This window comes from Colobus angolensis, unplaced genomic scaffold (assembly GCF_000951035.1).
Source record: "Colobus angolensis palliatus isolate OR3802 unplaced genomic scaffold, Cang.pa_1.0 Scaffold246, whole genome shotgun sequence".
NCBI classification, from domain to species: Eukaryota; Metazoa; Chordata; class Mammalia; order Primates; family Cercopithecidae; genus Colobus; species Colobus angolensis.
The window spans coordinates 2,181,648-2,200,828 of NW_012115666.1; the positions used below are offsets into that span (position 1 = coordinate 2,181,648).

The following is a 19,181-nucleotide window of genomic DNA, read 5'->3' on the forward strand; positions in this document are numbered from 1 at the left end:
CCCATCTCTACCAAAAATACAAAAATTAGCCGGACGTGGTGGCGGGCGCCTGTAATCCCAGCTACTAGGGAGGCTGAGGCAGGAGAATCACTTGAACCCAGTAGGTGAAGGTTGCAGTGAGCTGAGATCGTGCCACTGCACTCCAACCTGGGCAACAAGAGTGAAACTCTGTCTCAGAAAAAAAAAAAAAAAAAAAAAAGAAATTCTCTTGAGAACCAAGATCTTTACACATGGTATACACATTGCTATTGGGTTATTACCAAACTATCTCAAGGAACAATTAGGGAGTATATTTAGTACATACATAATATTTAAACAGATATTCACATTTGTAGTGGTTTCCATATTTGAATGTACATGTTTATATGTGTGTGTATATATAATCACACAAACACACACATACACGCCACGAGGTTATACTTATACCTTAACTTTCAAGCAAATAACACAGGCTTTATTCTTGTTTTCTTTCCATATTTACAACTTTCTTCTCCAAGATAGATAATTTTGGGCCCCATTATCCATATAACTTATTAGATCAATTCCAGTTTATGTAACAATCTCCGTATTGTCTATTTGGACAGATGCCTTCCTCCACACTATTGAGGGTCTCATATCCCAAATCAGTCTTCCTTCCATCCTCCTGCATGGGTTCCCTCCCTGTTTGTTTTTGCATTTTGTTTGTAATTTCTAGTTTTAGTACACTGTGATCAGAGAGTTTGTAATATTTCTATTTTGTGAAATTTATTGTTGTTTTCCTTATGATGTAATACATTATCAGTTTTTATGAATGTATTGTGCTATTGAGAAGATATATTCTTTATATCTTATATCTTAATATATTATCATCAAATTCCAAGCAAAGAAGTCATCTTTACTTAAAATTTGCTGATAATATATTGTCATATATATTATCAGTTTTTATGAATGTATCATGTGCTGTTGAGAAGAAGATATAAAGAATATATCTTCACATAAGAAGATATATTTTTCATCTGTATCAGGAGGAGACATTTGACATTTAGATGTAAAAATTGCCATATTGATTATGTTATTGGGTTCTCTATGTTTTGTTTTCTTGTTCAATTGATCCGTCTTATTCTGAGAGTGGTGCTTTGAAGACTATTATCAATAGTATGTCACTGTCGATTTCTCTTTATATCCTGTAGTTTCTGCTTTATGTAGGAGGTTGATCTTATCGGATGCATTGATATTAAGTATTATATTTTCATTATGAATTGTGACTTTGTCATTATAAAGTTCCTCCTTTTTCTCATTAAATATTTTTTGTTCTAAAACCTACTTTAAGGATTTCGACCCCAATTTTATTGTTCCATCTGCCCTCTATATCTTCACTCATTTTACTATTTATAAACAATTTGAAGTTTGTTATATTCTGTCTTCTAGTAATGCTGAAGGGCTGGGCCATGTGTGGTTTTGTTTGGGCTACTTATTGAGTTTATTTATTTCTTCTTTGGTTGGGATGAAAAACCAAATTCTGAGACTGGAGGATAATGGCAGCCACCTGAATCTGAATCTGAAATTGCAGCTGTAATGCTAGATATGTTAGAAGCATGTATTTTTTTCTACATAGAGTCATTGAGTGCAAGTAACATGCAGCTTACGATAGGTGCCTTCAGGTTTGTTAGAGCTCCACTTTAAACTTTCCTTGTTCTCCTCATCTGTTAAATGAGGGTGTTAACATCAACTCCAACATTTTACAAATCTGTGATTTATAGTACATTAATGATTAGGACCTAAAACACCTCATCTTTCTTTGTATTTGCACATAATATTGACCATGTCCTCAATAAAAATTTGGCCTTTACTTGGATATTATTAGGGGCTAGTGCCATTGGATGTTACTCTGGCAATTTAATATTTTGATTATATTTGAGGCAAAAAATGGACAATTTTAAGCACACTTGTTTCATGTATATGAAGGTTTATCCTTTGGCTAATGAATAAATCTTGTTCAGATATAGGCTTTCTATTACTATATCAGGTTGAATAGACTGGTTTATTTAGTCTGATTTTATTTCATTCGATTGATTCTTGCTGGGGCAACTTACTTTGTCCAAATGGTTTTTGTTACAGTCAGAATATTCAAATATAGCTAACTTCACTGTGACCAAAATTTCATGTGATCATTTTAAATGTGATATAAGAATACATTGTTTTAAATGTAATATAAGAATAATTGTTTTTTATAACATTAGAACACATGAGACAAATCTAAAGTGCCCTTTGACTTCAACTTGAACCTTTCACTACTTTATGTAGTTAACTTTTAAAAATTGATACATAATATTTGCACATATCTATGGGGTATGTGTATATTTTGTTACATGTATAGAATGTGTAACAATCAAGTCGGGGTATGTAGGGTATCCATCACCTTGATAATTTATCATTTCTCTATGTTAGGAATATTTTAAGTCCTCTCATACAATATGTTGTTTCTGATCGTCACCCGACTCTGCTATCGAACATTACAACTTAATTCTTTTCTTGAACTATATGCTTACACTCATTAACCAACCTGTCTTCATCTCCCCGTCCCTGCCCCACACCCTTCTCGGTTTTTGTATCTATTATTTTACTTTCTACTTCCATGAGATCAACTTTTTTACCTCCCACACATGAGTGAGAACATGCAAGATTGTCTTTCTATGCCTGGCTTATTTCACTTGACATAATGGCTTCCAGTTCCATCCATGTTGCTGCAAAGGACATGATTTCATTTTTTATGGCCATGTAGTATTTCATTGTGTATATATATCATTTTGTATATTCATTCATCCATTGATGGTTGCTGAAGTTGATTCATGTCTTTGCTATTGTGAATAGTGCTACAGTAAACATGGGGTGGGTGTAGGTATCCCTTCAGTATACTGATTTCCTTTACTTTGGATAAATACCCAGTAGTGGGATTGCTGGACCTTATGTTGTTTTATTTTTAGCTTTTTGAGAAATTTCTGTACTGTTTTACATAGTGACTACACTAATTTATGTTCCCAACAGTGTGGAAGAGTTCTCTTTTCTCCACATCCTCACTAGCATCTGTTACTTTTGTTTCCTCTTTTTAATAATAGCCATTTTAACTGGGGTAAGATGGTATCTCATTGTAGTTTGATTTGCATTTCCCTGATGATTGGTGATGTTGAACATTTTTTTCATATGCCTGTTGGCCATTTGTATATCTTCTTTTGAGAGAAGTCTATGTCCTTTGCATACTTTTTAATGAGATTATTATGATTTTTTTTTTACTATTGAGTTTTTTGAGTTCCTTGTATATTTTGGATACTAATCCCTTGTCGGATAAATAGTTTGTAAATATTTTCTCCCATTCGACAGGTGGTTTCTTTACCCTGTTGATTGTTTCCTTTGATGGGAGAGTTTGGTCAAGTTACATTCATTGTTATTGGTAGGTAAGGACTTACTCCTGCCATTTTGTCGTTTCCTAATTGTTTTGTAGTCCTCTCTTCTTTCCCTCTTTCTTTCCTATCTTCCCTTTTGTGAAGGTGATTTTCTCAGGTGATATTTTTAAATTTGTTTTGATTTTCTGTATATCTATTGTAGGTTTTTTGAGATTACTGTGAGGCTTGCAGATAACATCTTGTAACCCATTATTTTAAACTGATGACAACTTAACATGGATTGCAAAAACAAACAAATTAACAAACAAGCAAAAATGAAACTAATAAAGGCTCTATACCTCTAACTTCTTCCCCCCTCACTTTTTGACTTTTTGTTGTTTCTATTTATATCTTCTTATTCTATGCCTTGAAAAGTTGTATTATTATTTTTGATAGGTTCATCTTTTTGTCTTTCTACTCAACATATGAGTAGTTTACTCACCAAAATTACAGTATTATATTATTCTGTGCAGTTATTATTACCATTGAATTTTGTATTTTCTGATGATTTCTTATTGCTCATTAATGTCCTTTTCTTTCAGAATGAAGAACTCTCTTTAGCATCTCTTGTAGGACAGGTCTGATGTTGATGAATTCCCTCAGCTTTTATTTGTCTGGGGAAGTCTTTATTCCTCCTTCATGTTTGAAGGACATTTTCAATGGATGTGCTTACCATTTTAGGATCAAAGCTTTTTTTCCTTCAGTGCTTTAAATGTGGCATGCCACTTTCTCCGGACCTGTAAGGTTTATACTGAGAAGTCTGCTACCAGATATAGTGGAGTTCCTTTGCATGTTATTTGTTTCCTTTGTCTTGCTGCTTTTAGGATCCTTTTTTTATCCTTGACCTTTAGTAGTTTGATTATTAAATGGCTGGAAGTAGTCTTGGAGTTAAATCTGCGTGGTGTTCTATAGCCTTCTTGTACTTGAATGTTGATATCTTTCTCTAGGTTTGGAAAGTTCTCTGATATTATCCCTTTGAATAAACTTTTTACCTTATCTCTTTCTCTGCCTCCTCTTTAAGGCCAATAATTCTTAAATTTGTCCTTTTGAGGATACTGAAGTATGCCTAGATATTGTAGGCATACTTCATTTTATTCCTTTTTTTTTTTCTTTTGTCTTCTCTGTGTATTTTCAAATAGCCTGTCTTCAAGTTCACTAATTCTTTCTTCTACTTGATCAGTTCTGCTGCCGGGAGACTATAATGTATAATGCATTCTTCAGTATGTCAATTGAATTTTTCAGTTCCATAATTTCTGCTTGATTTTTAAAAATTATTTCAATCTCTTGGTTAAATGCATCTCATGGGATTCTGAATTCCTTCTCTGTGTTATCTTCAATTTCACTGAGCTTCCTCAAAACATCTATTTTGAATTCTCTGTCTGAAAGATTACATATCTCTGTTTCTCCAGGGTTGGTCCCTGGTGCATTAGTTCATTTGGTGAGGTCATGTTTTCCTGGATGGTCCTGATGCTTGTGGATGTTCGTTGGTGTCTGGGCATTGAAGAGCTAAGTATTTATTGTAGTTTTCAGAGCCTGGGCTTATTTGTACTCATCTTTCTTGGGAAGGGTTTCCAAATATTCAAAGGGAATTGCATGTTGTGGTCTAAATCTTTGGTCACTGCAGCCATATCTGCACTAGGGGGACCCAAGCCTGGTAACACTGTGACCCTTGCAGACTTGTAGAGATACCACCTTTGTGGCCTTCAGTGAGGTACAAGAGAATTTCTTGGATTATCAGGCAGAGGCTCTTGTTCTCTTCACTTACTTTCTCCCAAACACACAGAGTCTGTCTCTCTGTGCTGAGCTGCCTGGAGGCGGGTGAGAGATGATACAAGCAACCCGGTGGCTGCCACCACTGGTGCTATACTAGGTCAGACGCAAAGCCAGCATAGCACTGGGTTCTGCCCAAGGCCCGCAGCAACCACTGCCTAGCTACTGCTGATGTGTTCACTCAAGGCCCAAGGGCTTTATAGCCAGGCTTGTGTCCTACCCTTCAGAGCAATGAACTTCCCCCAGCTCAGGGCAGGTTCCAGAATGCTGTACAGGAGTCAGAGCCTAGAGTCAGGAATGTTAGGAATCTACTTGGTGTTCTCTTCTACTGCAGCTAAGCTGTCACCCAAACTGCAAGACAAAGTTCTTCCCACTCTTCTGTCTCTTTTCTTCATGTAGAATTCTTTTCCCATATCCGTCACCATCCCAGGCCTGCGCTGACCCCTGCCTGGCTCCTGCTGACGTTCCCCCAAAGCACAAGGTCTCTTCAGTCATCTTGTGGTGAATGCTGTCAGACCTGGGTCTCTCCCTTCAGGGTAGCAAGCTCCTCTGTGGCCCAGGACAGGTCCAGAAATCCTGTCCAGAAGCTAAGACCTGAAATCGTGGACCCGAGGAGCCCTCTTGGAACTGTTGTCAAGCTGGTGACCAAGCTGCAAGACAAAGTCCCCTTTACTGTTCTCTCTCCTTTCCTTGAGCAAAAGTAGTACCTCCCTGTGGCCACCCCCTGAAGCCAGCATGGCTCTGGGTCTCACCCAAGTCTTGCAGTGAGAACTGCCTGGGTACCACTGATGTTTATTCAAGGCCCAAGGGCTCTTTAGCCAGCAGGTAATGAATCCTGCCAGGATTGGGCTCTGCCTTTCAAGGCAATGGGTTCCCTTCTGGCCCAGGGTGTGTTTAGAAATGTCAGCTGGGGCCTAGGGCCTGTAATGGTGGCCTCAGGACTCTGCCTGGTACCCAGTTTTACTGTGACTGAGTTGGTATCCAAGTTATAAGACAAAGACCTTTTTGTTCTCCTCTCTCCGCTCTCAAGTGGAAAGGAGCCTCTCCTGGAACTATGAGCTGTGCTTCCTGGGGTTGGGGGAAGGGTGATATGAGTACTCCCTTGGCTACTCTGGTTGGTGTCCCACTGGGCCGTATGCACCCCACATTCACTGGCTCAGAGCCCAGCACAGCACCAGGACTTGTCCAGAATGTCAACCCTTGTGACCTAGACTGCCTTTCAAGTTTATTTAGGACGCCAGAGTGCCTGAGCCTGAGGTGATGAGGCTAACCAGAACTTAGGTTCTGACAGCTGAGATGGGCAATTGCCGTCTGGCTAGGTCAGTCTGAATACTCTCTTTGTGGACACTGGCTGACTTCTGCCTGGTGTTGCTTTCTGCTGTGACATAGGCAGCACTGAGTTCCAATGCAAAGTCCCATAGTCACTGCATGTTCTCTCCCTGAAGCACACAGATTCTCTGCTGCATGTGGCCACTGCTGCTGGACTGTGGGGGTGGTGTGAGCAATTCCAGATTGTCTTTCCTACCCTCTTCAGTGCATTTCCTTGGTATGATCGCTCACCTGATTTTTGGTTCTTAAAAAGGTGCTTTCTTGCGTGGATAGTTGTTCAATTCGGTGTTCCTGTTGTGGGGCATGGAGCTGGGGGTGGTGATCACTAGAGGCTTCTATTTGGCCACCTTGTTCTGCCTTTCAGCTATTTATTTTGTTAAATAGGTTTACTTTCTCTCATATCTTCTCTTTGCTTCCTGGAACACCAAAAAATTGAATATGTGTTTGCTTTATGGTGTGCCATATGTCATGTAAGCTTTGTTCATTCTTTTTTATTCCTTTTTTCTTTATTTGTGTCTGACTGGGTTATTTGAAAATATCTGTCTTTAAGTTCTGAAATTCTGTCCTCTGCTTTAGTCTATTGTCAAAGATCTCTAATATATTTTTTTCTGTCATTCAATGAATATTCTTCAGTTCCAGTGTGTGTTTGGCTTTAAAAAAGAATGATACCTATTTTGTTAAACTTCTCACTTACCTTCTGAATTGTTTTTCTGATTTCTTTGTATTATTTATCTGTGTTCTCTTATATCTCACTGAGCTTCTTTGATATCATTATTTTGAATTATTTTTCCAGCATTTCATGTATTTCTGTCTCATTGGAATCTGTTGCTGGAGAATTATTGGTTGCTTTGGAGGTGTCATATTTTCTTTTTTTTTTTTTTTTCGTGTTTCTTGTGTCCTTGTGTTATTATTGGCACATCTGGTATAACAGTCGCATCTTCCAATTTTTTTAATTTACTTTCATGGGGAGGACTTTTTTCTGAAGGCCTGTCTATGATATTGGCTGGGTAGGGCACTGTGGCTTTGATTCTGGGTGGATACACTAATGTAGCCCCTGTATGATGTCTTTGGTTGTAAACAGTGTCAGTGGTTTCTGTAATTGCTTCAGTGGCTTAGGGGGTGATTGTTGGTGGTGGCTGTGGTGAAATTTTGCTGGGAATGAGGGTGCCAGGTCGGCCATTCCTTGAGCACCAGGCGTGGCAACAGCAGGCCAGATTCCTGTCCTTAGGACCCAGCATGACTGGTGTTAGTGGGTCTAATTGGGGCTAAGTGGGCCAGTTCTTGGGCCCCCATGCAGCCTTCTCAGATGCTGGCAGTGGCAGCTTTGGGCCCAATAGGTGAGTGGGTCCTTTGGCTCCTGAGCAGAAGGCGTAGCGTGAGCAGTGGCAGGACCAGTGGTGGGACAGCCCTCTGCCTCCTAAGCATAGTGTGAGCAGTGGCAGGACCAGTGGTGGGACAGCCCTCTGCCTCCTAAGCGGTGTGTGCTAGTGTTGGTGGTGGCTGTGACGGGCGGGGTGGTCCAGTCCCCAGACCCGCAGGTGGTGTGTGTGGGTGTGCCAGCTGCGCAGGTAGTGGCAGGCGAGGTGGCCCATCCTCAGACCACTGGGAGGAATGCTCAGGTGCCAGCAGTGGGTGACACGGCTGAGCGATCCCTAGGCTCCCAGGTATGCTCTGGTGTTGGGGATGGTGGGGAAGCCAGGCCAGGCAGGCCTGTCCTCAAGCCCCTCACGTGATTTATAGGGGCTCTGGCTGTAACGAGGATGGCTGGGGTGATCCCTAGACTCCCCTTAGAGTGTTTGAGTGGGGGCAGCAGCAGAGCTGGTGGGCTGGGGAAGCCTGCTCTCAAGGAGCTTGCAAATGTACCCCAGCCCTGCTGCTAGGGATTGCTAAGCTGCTATCAGTGGCAGGCTGGGGAGTGTGTGCCTCAGCCCCAGGCAACTGCTGGGGACGTGGGAACCTGTTTGCAGGGCATGTGTTAATGTAGGGTGACCACACTGCCAAGGGCAATGGAGTTGCTGCCAGGGGCTTGTGCTTGGCCTCAGTGGCAGCGGTCAGCAGTGGTGGTGGCTGCGGGTAGAGGAGCCTGTCCTCTGGGCACCTGCAAATGCATGACAGCTTGCTGCTGGGAGGTGGGGTCTCTGCCAGTGACTTTTGCTTAGGTTTCAGTGGCAGCAGCCTGTGGCATTGGTGGCTGTGGGTTGGGGAGGCAGGGGGCAGGATGCAGTTGAGTGGGGGTTGAGTTCTCAAAACTGTGCCAGTACTGCTGCTGCTTAGGTCACACCCCATGTGAACTCACTGTCTGGAGCAATGCCTTCGTGCAGTCTCAAAGCAGCTCCCTGTGTTAGTCTCAGGACCTGTGAGGATGGAGGGGCTCCCCCCGGCTAGGACTAGAGGAGTCTGTAGTATGGATGTGGACCACTGAGAGTCTCACTTACCCTTTTCCTGTACTGGGAAGCCTCCCTGGGCTCCCGGCCAAGTAGCCTGCCTGCCTTCCCTCTCCTTCCTTGTGTTAGGTATTCGTGTTAGTTTTCTGTTGAGTTTCCGTGTTCTGTCTTAGATGTGATTATCTGCTCGCTGTTTTGCTGCTGCTTTGTGGAGGGGTAAGTGCCAGACGCCTCTAGTCAGCCATCTTGAAGCCCTCCTCTGTCTCCTGTGGTCACTGTTGAAACTATTACAATGAGTTTTGTGTTATGGTGAGTTTTATGTGGGTGGAGGGGGTCAAAACTTCAGATTGAAGTGGCTCACTGCGTCCCAGGAAGGGATCAGGAAGGCAGACTTATTTTATAGGTACCAGTGAAATTTCTGAGTTTCAAGTATAAAGAGAAAATTTTAACATGCTTCCACTTTAAAAGAATAGGCTACTTAAAAGGAAATAATGATAATAATAATACCAGCAGCTAACGCTATTCATTGATTATTTACCACGTGCCAGGCCTTGTTCCAAGTGCTAACACATGTGATCCACACAACAAACAACTCAGTGAGGTTGTCACCCTCATTTTACAGAAAAGAAAATGGGGGCATAGAGTGGTTAATAGTCTGGCCAGGATCATGCGTCTGGTATGTGGTGAAGTTGGATTTCAAACCCAGGAAGTTTGGTTGTGGATTGCATGCTCTTAATCACTGTATTTTTCTGCATATTTAAAAAATTAAACTAGTGTTGGACTGCTCATCTGTGGCACTGGAAGCCAGTGGACATCCAAATGTCTTTTGAAGAATCTGTAAATTGTTTGTCACTGCCAGCAAACTGCATGTCAGTGTTTATAAGAATTGAGAAAATATACAGAGTGAAGGTCTGTCTCAAAAACAGTAATTCAGAAATGTGCTATCCGATCTCTCTCTGAACAACATGAGTAAAAGGTCTCAAGATAGAAGTATTGGAACTTATAAAATGTGTTAACCAGAAATATTCTAAGGGGGGTAATATAGGAGAAGTGAAAATTAACTTGTCTTAGTGGGATGGCTTAGTTATTTAATATAGTGTTAGAAAAATATCAATCATGACTATGAGGGTGGAAAAGTAGAATTGAAAAGCGTGATAGAAAGCTTCCAGATGAAGGAAGAAAAGAAAATGTGGAGCAATGTAACCAAACCAATAAAAATAAAATGGTAAGGAAGAACAAAAAAAGCATTTGTTGATATCACAAGTAGAAAATAAGATGTGGGGAATACAATGAAATGTATATCCATCATCACCAACTATGAATAAACTGTGAAGTACCCTCAAAAGGTCAGATATTAAAAGTAACACAGTTTAGTGTGGTCTCTCTCTCTCTCTTTCTCTCTCCCTTTCTCACTCTGTTCTTCTGTCTCTCTCCCTCTCTCCTCTGCTCCCCACCGTGTGTGTGTGTGTGTGTGTGTGTGTGTGTGTGTGTATTCAGTGACAAGGTTGAAAATGAATGGGCGAAGATAAACTAGGCAAATGAAATTAAAATAAAGCAAAAGTGGTTAATATTCGTGTCAGTTAGCCGGGCGCGGTGGCTCACACCTCTAATCCCAGGACTCTGGGAGGCCGAGGCGGGCAGATCACCTGAGGTCAGGAATTTGAGACCAGCCATGGCAACATGGTGAAACCCCATCTCCACCAAAAAATACAAAAATTAGCTCGGCACGGTGGCATGCGGAAGGCTGAGGCAGGAGAATCACTTGAACCCGGGAGGTGGAAGTTGCAGTGAGCCGAGATTGCACCATTGCACTCCAGCCTGGGCAACAGAGCGAGACTCCATCTCAGAAAATAAATAAATAATAATGTCAGACTAAAATGTCAAGGCCAAAAATACTGACTTGCATAAAGACAGATATTTTGTATTTGCAAGTTGCAGTCCTTGAAGATGCTGTAAACCTTTATACAGCACAACAACCCTAGCCACGTGGCACCCACATAAGCAGGACAAAAAGCTCCAGGAAATACAACTTGATTAGAAAACATTTATGAGAATTTAAAGTCCTCCTTTCAGAATCTGACATATCAAGAAAACAAAAATAAGTAAGGCTATAGAGAATTTGAGTAATATAATCAACAAGTTTGATTTTTTGATTCACTAGGATCCCATTTGAAACCCGAGACGGAGGTGTGAGATACAAGAAAAAGTGGTACTAATCTGGGAGTCCAGTGAAAAGAAGTAACAGGATGAAATCTGAGATTTCCTAGAAAGCAACTCATCCAAATTAGAATTAAAAGTTAGTTGTATCCTGGAAATACACTTTAAAAAGTGGACTGAATTCTAAGAAATGATATAACATGATAAAGAAACCAAAAACTTAGGGACATCAGGAGAGAGAGAGAGAGCGCGCGCGTGCGAGCGAGAAATACCAAAAACGATTAGGAAAAAGTGAGATTCTTAAGAGGCTATAGCTGTTGAAAGGAAATTTTAAAAAATATGTTTATTAATAAGTCATCATATTGACATGATATTCCAGCTGAATTATATTTATCCTTTAAAAAATAGATGATGCTTTTATTATTTATACTTAGGAAGTTTTAAAAGTTAGTTTTCTGAAGCTCGTATAACCTTTACCATACTTGGTAAAAGTAAATTGAAATAAGATCATCTTAAGAATTTAGATGGAAAAATTCTAAATATTAGTTAACTTAGTCACATAGTGTTAAAAGAGTAGCATTTTCTTAGAATGCAAAGATAGTTCAACAATAGGAAGCCTACCAACATAATTTATTGAATCAACAGTTTAAAGGAGAAAGGCCATTTGATTCTATTATTAGATGTTGAAAAGGCATTTGATAATTAAAACTCTGAAGTATAATAAAAATTACAGTGAAACTACTCAAGTTACGGGACTAATAATAGCATTTACCATCTAAAAGTGGTTGTGAGGATTTAACTACTTAATACAGGTAAAAACCATTAGAACAGTGTCTCACAGAAATTATTCATTGTTAGCTATTTTTATTACTTAAACATGACAAAGTTGATTTACAAAAAAGGGGCAAATATTTCATGGAATGGAAAACATTTTGGTTCAAGTCATGAAAAAGAATTGTTTGTTCTTGCCACTATATTCAGCATAATTTTTTTGAGGTTTAATTTATCTAAATGTAGTAAGAGTAGAAAACGAAATAAATGATATAAATGCTAGAAGAGGAAATAAAATATTTTAATTATATTACTAGAAAATTCATGAGACTACTAAAAACCTGTTAAAATTAGTTTATTTGATAACGTGAATATTAAGATAAATATAAAAAATAAATGAATAGTGCTTCATTGTGGGAATAACCAATCAGAAATGGAAAGGGAAAAAAGAATCTTATAAAAATACTCACAGGTAAGTTTAATACAATTATTCTGTACCAGGAAAAGAAAATGACTCTATCCTTAAGTTAGAATTTAAGACAAGTCAAACCAGATCTCAATAAAAGTTGTCAGCCTTTCTATAATTAACATGAATTTAATTCAGTTCAATCTAGAAACCTAGTATATCATTTAGAAATTAGGTAAGATGATTTTAAAGTTCATGTGGAAAACATATTTCTAAGAATACCCAAGAAAATATACTTTATATTTTTGAGTCCCTCTTCCTTTTCTCTCCTACGAACACATACCTCATGGAGCAGAGTGGGGAAGAAAGCAAACATGCCATTTTGGTGGCATTTTCCCATTAATTTCAGTGTAGATGGAAATCTACAGAGAGTCAGAGGGGTAATTGTACATTATGTCTTTACGTATGTTTTGACTGTTTCACTTTTTATAAGGAATATGTTATCTTTAATTGATTTCATGTAGAAAATTTAATAGAGAAGAGTTTAATGACTGTTCACTCTTTAGTTGTAATCCTGTATTATTAAACTAAAAAATAAAAGCATGTAATTGACTGACTTGGGATGTTTAAGAAATGCATCAGATTTTTAAAATACCTACTAAAACACTGAAATGTAATTTATTTCTGCTTTCCTGAATGGTGCTTTCTACAAAGGCAAGATAATTTTTAATTCAAAAATTCTGAAAATAATTTTCTGTCTTTTTTCTTTCAAAGGTATGCAACCACTCATGTATTCGGTTCAGGAAGCATTAAATGCCAGACCATGGTGGATTCGTATGGGGACTGACATTTGTTACTATAAGTAAGTGTTTTAAGAATATTAATAGAACGTCAGCTTACAGAAGGCAGTATTAAGTACATCCTGTTTCAGTGTAAAAGGAAACAGTAGAGTTATTATTGCATACTTTGAATTGTGGTGCTATGCTTTAGTAATTCTAGAAAATCCTTTCGAACTTGAGATCCACTTGCGGAGTGTATACAGTAGAAGTAAAATGTGTTGTATAGGCAGATAGACTTAGGTCCAGGCCGTGTTTCCACCACTTAGAGAGTTATGTGTCCTCAGCTTTTCCAGCTTTAAAACTCTGGAAACTTTATTGAATAAAACTGAAATTAGAAATTACGAGTAGTAATTTGCAGTAGCTTTTTGTTGTTCCTGTGATATCAAGTATAACTCTTAGTTTTTCCCTTTTTATATTAACACACAAATATTTACTTCATTGTAATTTCCAAAATGTTAACTGGAGATGTGTTCCAAATACAGTACATCAGCTTACACAGTTCATCTTTGACTGTAAATATGTGATCTACTTATAGCAAGTTAGAAATAAGGGCTAGAAGCCGGGTGTGGTGGCTCACGCCTGTAATCCCAGCACTTTGGGAGGCTGAAGTGGGCAGATGACCTGAGGTCAGGAGTTCGCGACCAGCCTGGCCAACATGGTGAAACCCCGTCTCTACCAAAAATACAAAAATTAACTAGGCATTGTAGTGCGTGCTTGTAATCCCAGCTACTCAGGAGGCTGAGGGAAGAGAATCGCTTGAACCTGGGAGGCGGATGTTGCAGTGAGCCGAGATTGCACCACTGCACTCCAGCCTGGGTGACAGAGCGAGACTCCATCTCAAAAAAAAAAATAAATAAATAAATAAAATATAACAAAATAAAAATAAAATAAAATACAAAGAATTAAGTGCTAGAAATCGTTTCCTACTTCTGTGGAACAGTTTGATTATTCTTCAGCTCCACCTCTAAGTACTCGAGGATTCTCATGTATCTTGCTTCTCATTTTTACTCTGTGTCTGCAAATGTTTCCAGGTAATGTTCATTGCTGATTCCACTTGGCACCCTTGTTTCTTCTCTGTTACTAAGTTCAATCCTGACGTTTCTGTATGGTGAATTTTGACTTTTTAGATTGTGCTTAACTGGCACTAATGCCCCTCTTTTTTAGTTTTATCAATTAGAGGAAGGCTTCTAAAATTAAACTGTTTTGACACGGCTTTGGAAAAAACTTGGTCTTAAGTACTCTTATTTTCTGGGAAAGAAAATCTTCCTTGGGAGTCATCTCAGTAAGATTTCTTCCTTACTCTTACTAGCAAAATGAATAGCAAATAAATGAGAAACAGAAGTAAAGGTAATATGTAATTCATCTGCACCATAATACATCTTGTACTTATTTTAATGGTAGACTAATATAAAAAATAGAAACATATATAATATGTTTCTCATAAAGTTAGGTGAAGCGACCTGAGCAGTGCTTGGCTAGATTTTAGCAGAATTATTTAGACTATTAAAGAATGAAACAATGTTTTTCAAAATGCATTCTTTCTTTCACGCTTCTTTATGTTGTCACATTAGAAATTGTCAATCGAGGAATGCTTTTTCATATTGCAAAATGAATGATCGTAGCAGGACAAGTTGTTCTGTTCTATGTAAGGGGTGATGGCAAGGAGTTTTATATTTTTAGTTTAGGTTCTGTCTTTTCTTTTGGCTACTACTTCCTGATCTGTAAGTGGAGTTCAATTCAACAAACATTTATTAATCACTTTCTATGTAAGACTGTATTCTAGTTGTTTTCCTTAAGCCTGAGATAGCTTTATTTTAATTTTAATTTTTTTTATTTTGATTTTAATTTTTTTTTTGAAACACAGTCTTGCCCTGTTGCCCAGGCTGGAAAGCAGTGGTGTGATCCGGCTCGCTACAGCCTCAAGAGCATATCATCATTCCCAGGCTCAAGTGATCCTCCCACTTCAGCTTCCCCAGTAGCTGGGACTACAGTTGTGAACCAGCTAATTTTGTCTTTTTTGTAGAGACTGGGTTTTCACCATGTTGCGATCCATCTGCTTGAGCCTCCCAAAGCGCTGGGATTACAGACATGAACAAAAGTGCCCGGCCTGAAATTTAGATGATAAGGATTAAAATCTGTTTTTGCATTGTGCCGTAACTTTTCATGTCAGCTAAGTCCTGTGATGCTTGTTTGTCTTATCTATAAAATGGAATAAAACTGCTTTTCACCATTATATGACATAATGTATGTTTCACTGGTTTATAAGCTAGAAACTGCCATATAGCTATAATGTGGTAGTATAAATACCTCTCCAATTAAATGTTAAACTTTTGAGGGAAAAGAGTTGGCAAGGACTAGTTTTTGAACTTGTTTTGCATTTTTGTTAATCCTTAGCACTCTGTCATTGGGTATCTATTCAAGATATTGTGCATAAGTTAATGAAGACTATATCAATTTGAAAATACTTTGAACATTGATGTGCACGGAAAAATAACCTATAGGCCCTGGTTTTTCTTCATTTCATGGCTTAAATGATACAAGATGATTCAGAATTTTAGAAATTAAGTTGTTAGAGCATCTAAGTCAGCATATGTCAGCAGTATTTAGAGTCTGTAAAGTAATGTATAGTTTTAAAAACTTTATTATGGAAATCTTCAAACATTTACAAAAAAACAGAGAATAAGATAATGAGGCCCCATATATTCATCACCCAGTTTCAACAGTTATCAACACATGGTGAAGCTTGATCAACTTCAGGTTTGATTTTTGGCAATAACTCCTGGCCTCAGGTGATCTGCCCACCTCAGCCTCCCAAAGTGCTGGGATTACAGGCGTGAGCCACTGCACCCGACCTCTAGCACTTACTTCTAATTTGCTATATGTAGATCACATATTTACAGTCAAAGATGAACTGTGTAAGCTGATGTACTGTATTTGGAACACATCTCCAGTTAACATTTTGGAAATTAAAACTTATACTTCCACAATGAATTTTTAAGGCCATTTTCAGATACTGTATTTTATCCGTATATACTTACATGCGTATTTCTAAAAGACAAAGGCTGTTTAAGACAATCTAACCACAATGCCGTTATCACAACACAGAAAGATTAGGAAAATTTCTTACTGTGATGAAATATCCAATGTTGAAACTTCCCCAATTGCCTCTAAATGGTGTTTTATAGTTTTATTTAATCAGAATCCGGCTAAGGATCGCACATTACATTTGATTTTTGTTGACATGTCCCTTAAGTCTGTTAATTTATAGGCTTCCCTTTTCTCTTTTTTTAAATTTCTCATTTTGTTAAAGAAGCTGGATTGTCATGTAGGGTGTTGCACATTTGGATTTTATTGGATTTCATCCCTGTGGTGTTAACAAGTACTTCTGTTTCACCAGTTTCCTATAAACTGTTAGTTAGATCTAGAAGCTTGATCAACTTCAGGTTTGATTTTTGGTTAGATCTAGAAGCTTGATCAACTTCAGGTTTGATTTTTGGTTAGATCTAGAAGCTTGATCAACTTCAGGTTTGATTTTTGGCAAGAATACTTAATAGGTGGTGCAATGAATTCCCATTGCATCATGTCAGGAAACAACATCATCTCTGATTGTTTCTCTTTTTGTAATCATATTGATTAGTGAACCCAGGTCTTGTAGCCTGATCCATCCACGTGAAGGTATCCATCAGCCTTTCCTCTCTTGATTGTAGCAGCCATTGATGATCATTTTGTAGATTCAGTAATGTGTATGGATGTCAAAGAATGGGGTTCTAAAAATTTTTTTTGACGTGAAGAGTATTAGCTCATTTAATTAGTAAATTCAGAAGTGAAAATTTATGTAGTGTCATCGGCTAATAACAGTTAACTGCTTTATGAGTACTAAGTTTTTTTTTAATAGGGTATTTAAGTTACACTTTTTATAGACTCGGGTTTTTCTTTTTTCCCTGAAGTTCTATTTAATAAAAGTAACAAGGAAAATCAGTTTTTGTGTGGATGAAATGAACATGTTTTATGCTTTTTTATTGTAGAAATCATTTCTCAAGAAGTTCAGTTGCTGCAGGTGGGCAAAAGGGAAAATCCTACTATACAATTACATTTACTGTCAGTTTTCCACATAAGGATGATGTTTGCTACTTTGCTTATCACTATCCATATACGTATTCAACTTTACAGGTAAGAAGTCTAAATTAAATTGTATTATATGGATATGTGTAAGATAGTGGAAGAAAATTGAGTGTAGTTAAATATTCTAACATAAGGAAAATGAAGTTTAGTTAAATATCATAACATAAGAAAAGGGTTTAGTGTTGAAGATTTTGGAAAATACTACAATATTTCTTGAGGAGTGAAATGGGAATGTGATTCTTGTTTTTTTTTTAATAGAAGTATTAAGGAACTTTGACATGATTTTTACTTCCCATCTTTTGTTGAAATCCACAGTTCTCTGAGCTAAGATTCCATAATTACAAATTTTAAGCAGGTGAGATTTCTGCATGTTTAACCAGAATCTCATAGAAAGTAGAATATTAGGAAAATGTGGATGCAATTTGAGATTTTTGAAGGAAAAATCGAGATCATTTTCTGAAGGAAATGGTTTTATTATGGAGACCTAGATCCAGGTTTTTAAGAATCTGGGGTATAAGAGTTGTTTTGTGTGAGACCTTTTGAGATTTTGAATATTGGCAAAATGAAACTAAAAAACAAAATAAACAAACAAGTCTAGTAATTAAATATCAACTGTGGTTGATATTTATTCTCAGAACAGAATATCTATTCTAATGGTCAAGGATCATGAAGGTGTGATCAATTTACCAATAAAGAAATTGGAACACTATAATTAGAAACAAGCTCCCAAATTATCAGAGAGGAGAAAATGAAAGAAAAACGTAGTCTATAGAGCAGAAGAGAGATCAAACGTAAGAAGACTAAATGAGGCTTACAGCCTTAAATGAGACTTACTGTACTTTAATAAAGGTTACAACCTACCATAAAGGTACAATGTTCATGTATCTTTCTGTGCTTAGTAGTTCTACTTTTGGGTAATTTATCCTAGGAAAACAAGTAAGAATGCACATAAAAATATATTTTCAATGTTTTTATTTACCTGGTTTTATGTTATTGTTCTTTACTATTGTGCCTTTTAATGTATTTAGAATTCTCCTGCTTTCTTTCAGTCCCCCTACCATGGTGTTTTCCAGATATGACCATTGTTTCTCACCTGGGCTTCTGCCAACCTCTTTGTAACCGGTGTCCTAGGATTCAGTTTTGCCCCCTTTGCTTTTCATTAGTTACCCCCCCCGACAAACCCCAGACGGTAGCCAAAGAGTTCTTTTATAGCTAATCTTATCACAAAATACCCTGCTTAAAACTCTTCAGTGATTTCCCTTGCCCTTTGTATGAAGTCTAAAATTCTTACCATGATTCACCCTGTCCTTTTTCTAATAATCCCCCCTTTTTTTTTTTGCCATATCCACATACTATTTGAAGTATTATCTATCTTTAAATAGACTTTAAAATAGATTACTCTTTGAAGTGTATCCTTGTCCTCAATTAATATCCATGAAATCATTTAAATTATATCCTCATCCTCAGTTAATATCTGTGAAATCCATGAAAGATTTAATGTGCTAGACTTGTTTCTAATTTACATAAAATATATACCTATTAAACTTCTAAAATGTTACCTACATATCACTTAGTTGTCTCAATTGCCAGTGGTATGTATACTATGCTTTGGGAAAGACCTGTCTACCAGGCCCTTCATTCTGTGTCAGATTCTTTGTTTCTTGCCTTTGTAGCTATAATGAATCTTACTGAATTCTTTGAAAAGCCCTGTTCTGTCTTGTGGTCTTCCTAATATTTTTACTTCTGCCTGCAGTATTCTGTCCTCTTCACTCGTCCTTTGGAGTTTAGTTTAAATGTAGTTTTCTCTAGAAGACCTTCCCTGACTGCCCAGACTTGGCTAGGCTCCCCTCCCCTTATTACAGGCTCCCATAGCACTCTCTATTTTTCCTGGGGTAGGGTTCATTTATTCATTGTCATATCCCCAATGCCCTGTACAGTTTCTGGAAAATAGTGACCACTCAGTCAACAGTGATTATGTGAAAGA

The 19,181-nt window shown here is 37.9% G+C and overlaps 1 protein-coding gene across 3 annotated transcripts in view; it reads left to right on the plus strand.

The window, feature by feature from the left end:
* Positions 1–19,181, plus strand: part of AGTPBP1 (ATP/GTP binding protein 1) — a 205,896-nt gene that overhangs the window by 140,111 nt on the left and 46,604 nt on the right. For all 3 annotated transcript variants that reach the window (XM_011945894.1, XM_011945892.1, XM_011945893.1), the window contains 2 exons: positions 13,011–13,098; positions 17,101–17,245. In XM_011945894.1, coding sequence (XP_011801284.1) covers positions 13,011–13,098; positions 17,101–17,245 — 233 coding nt within the window. The remainder of the gene's footprint in view (positions 1–13,010; positions 13,099–17,100; positions 17,246–19,181) is intronic.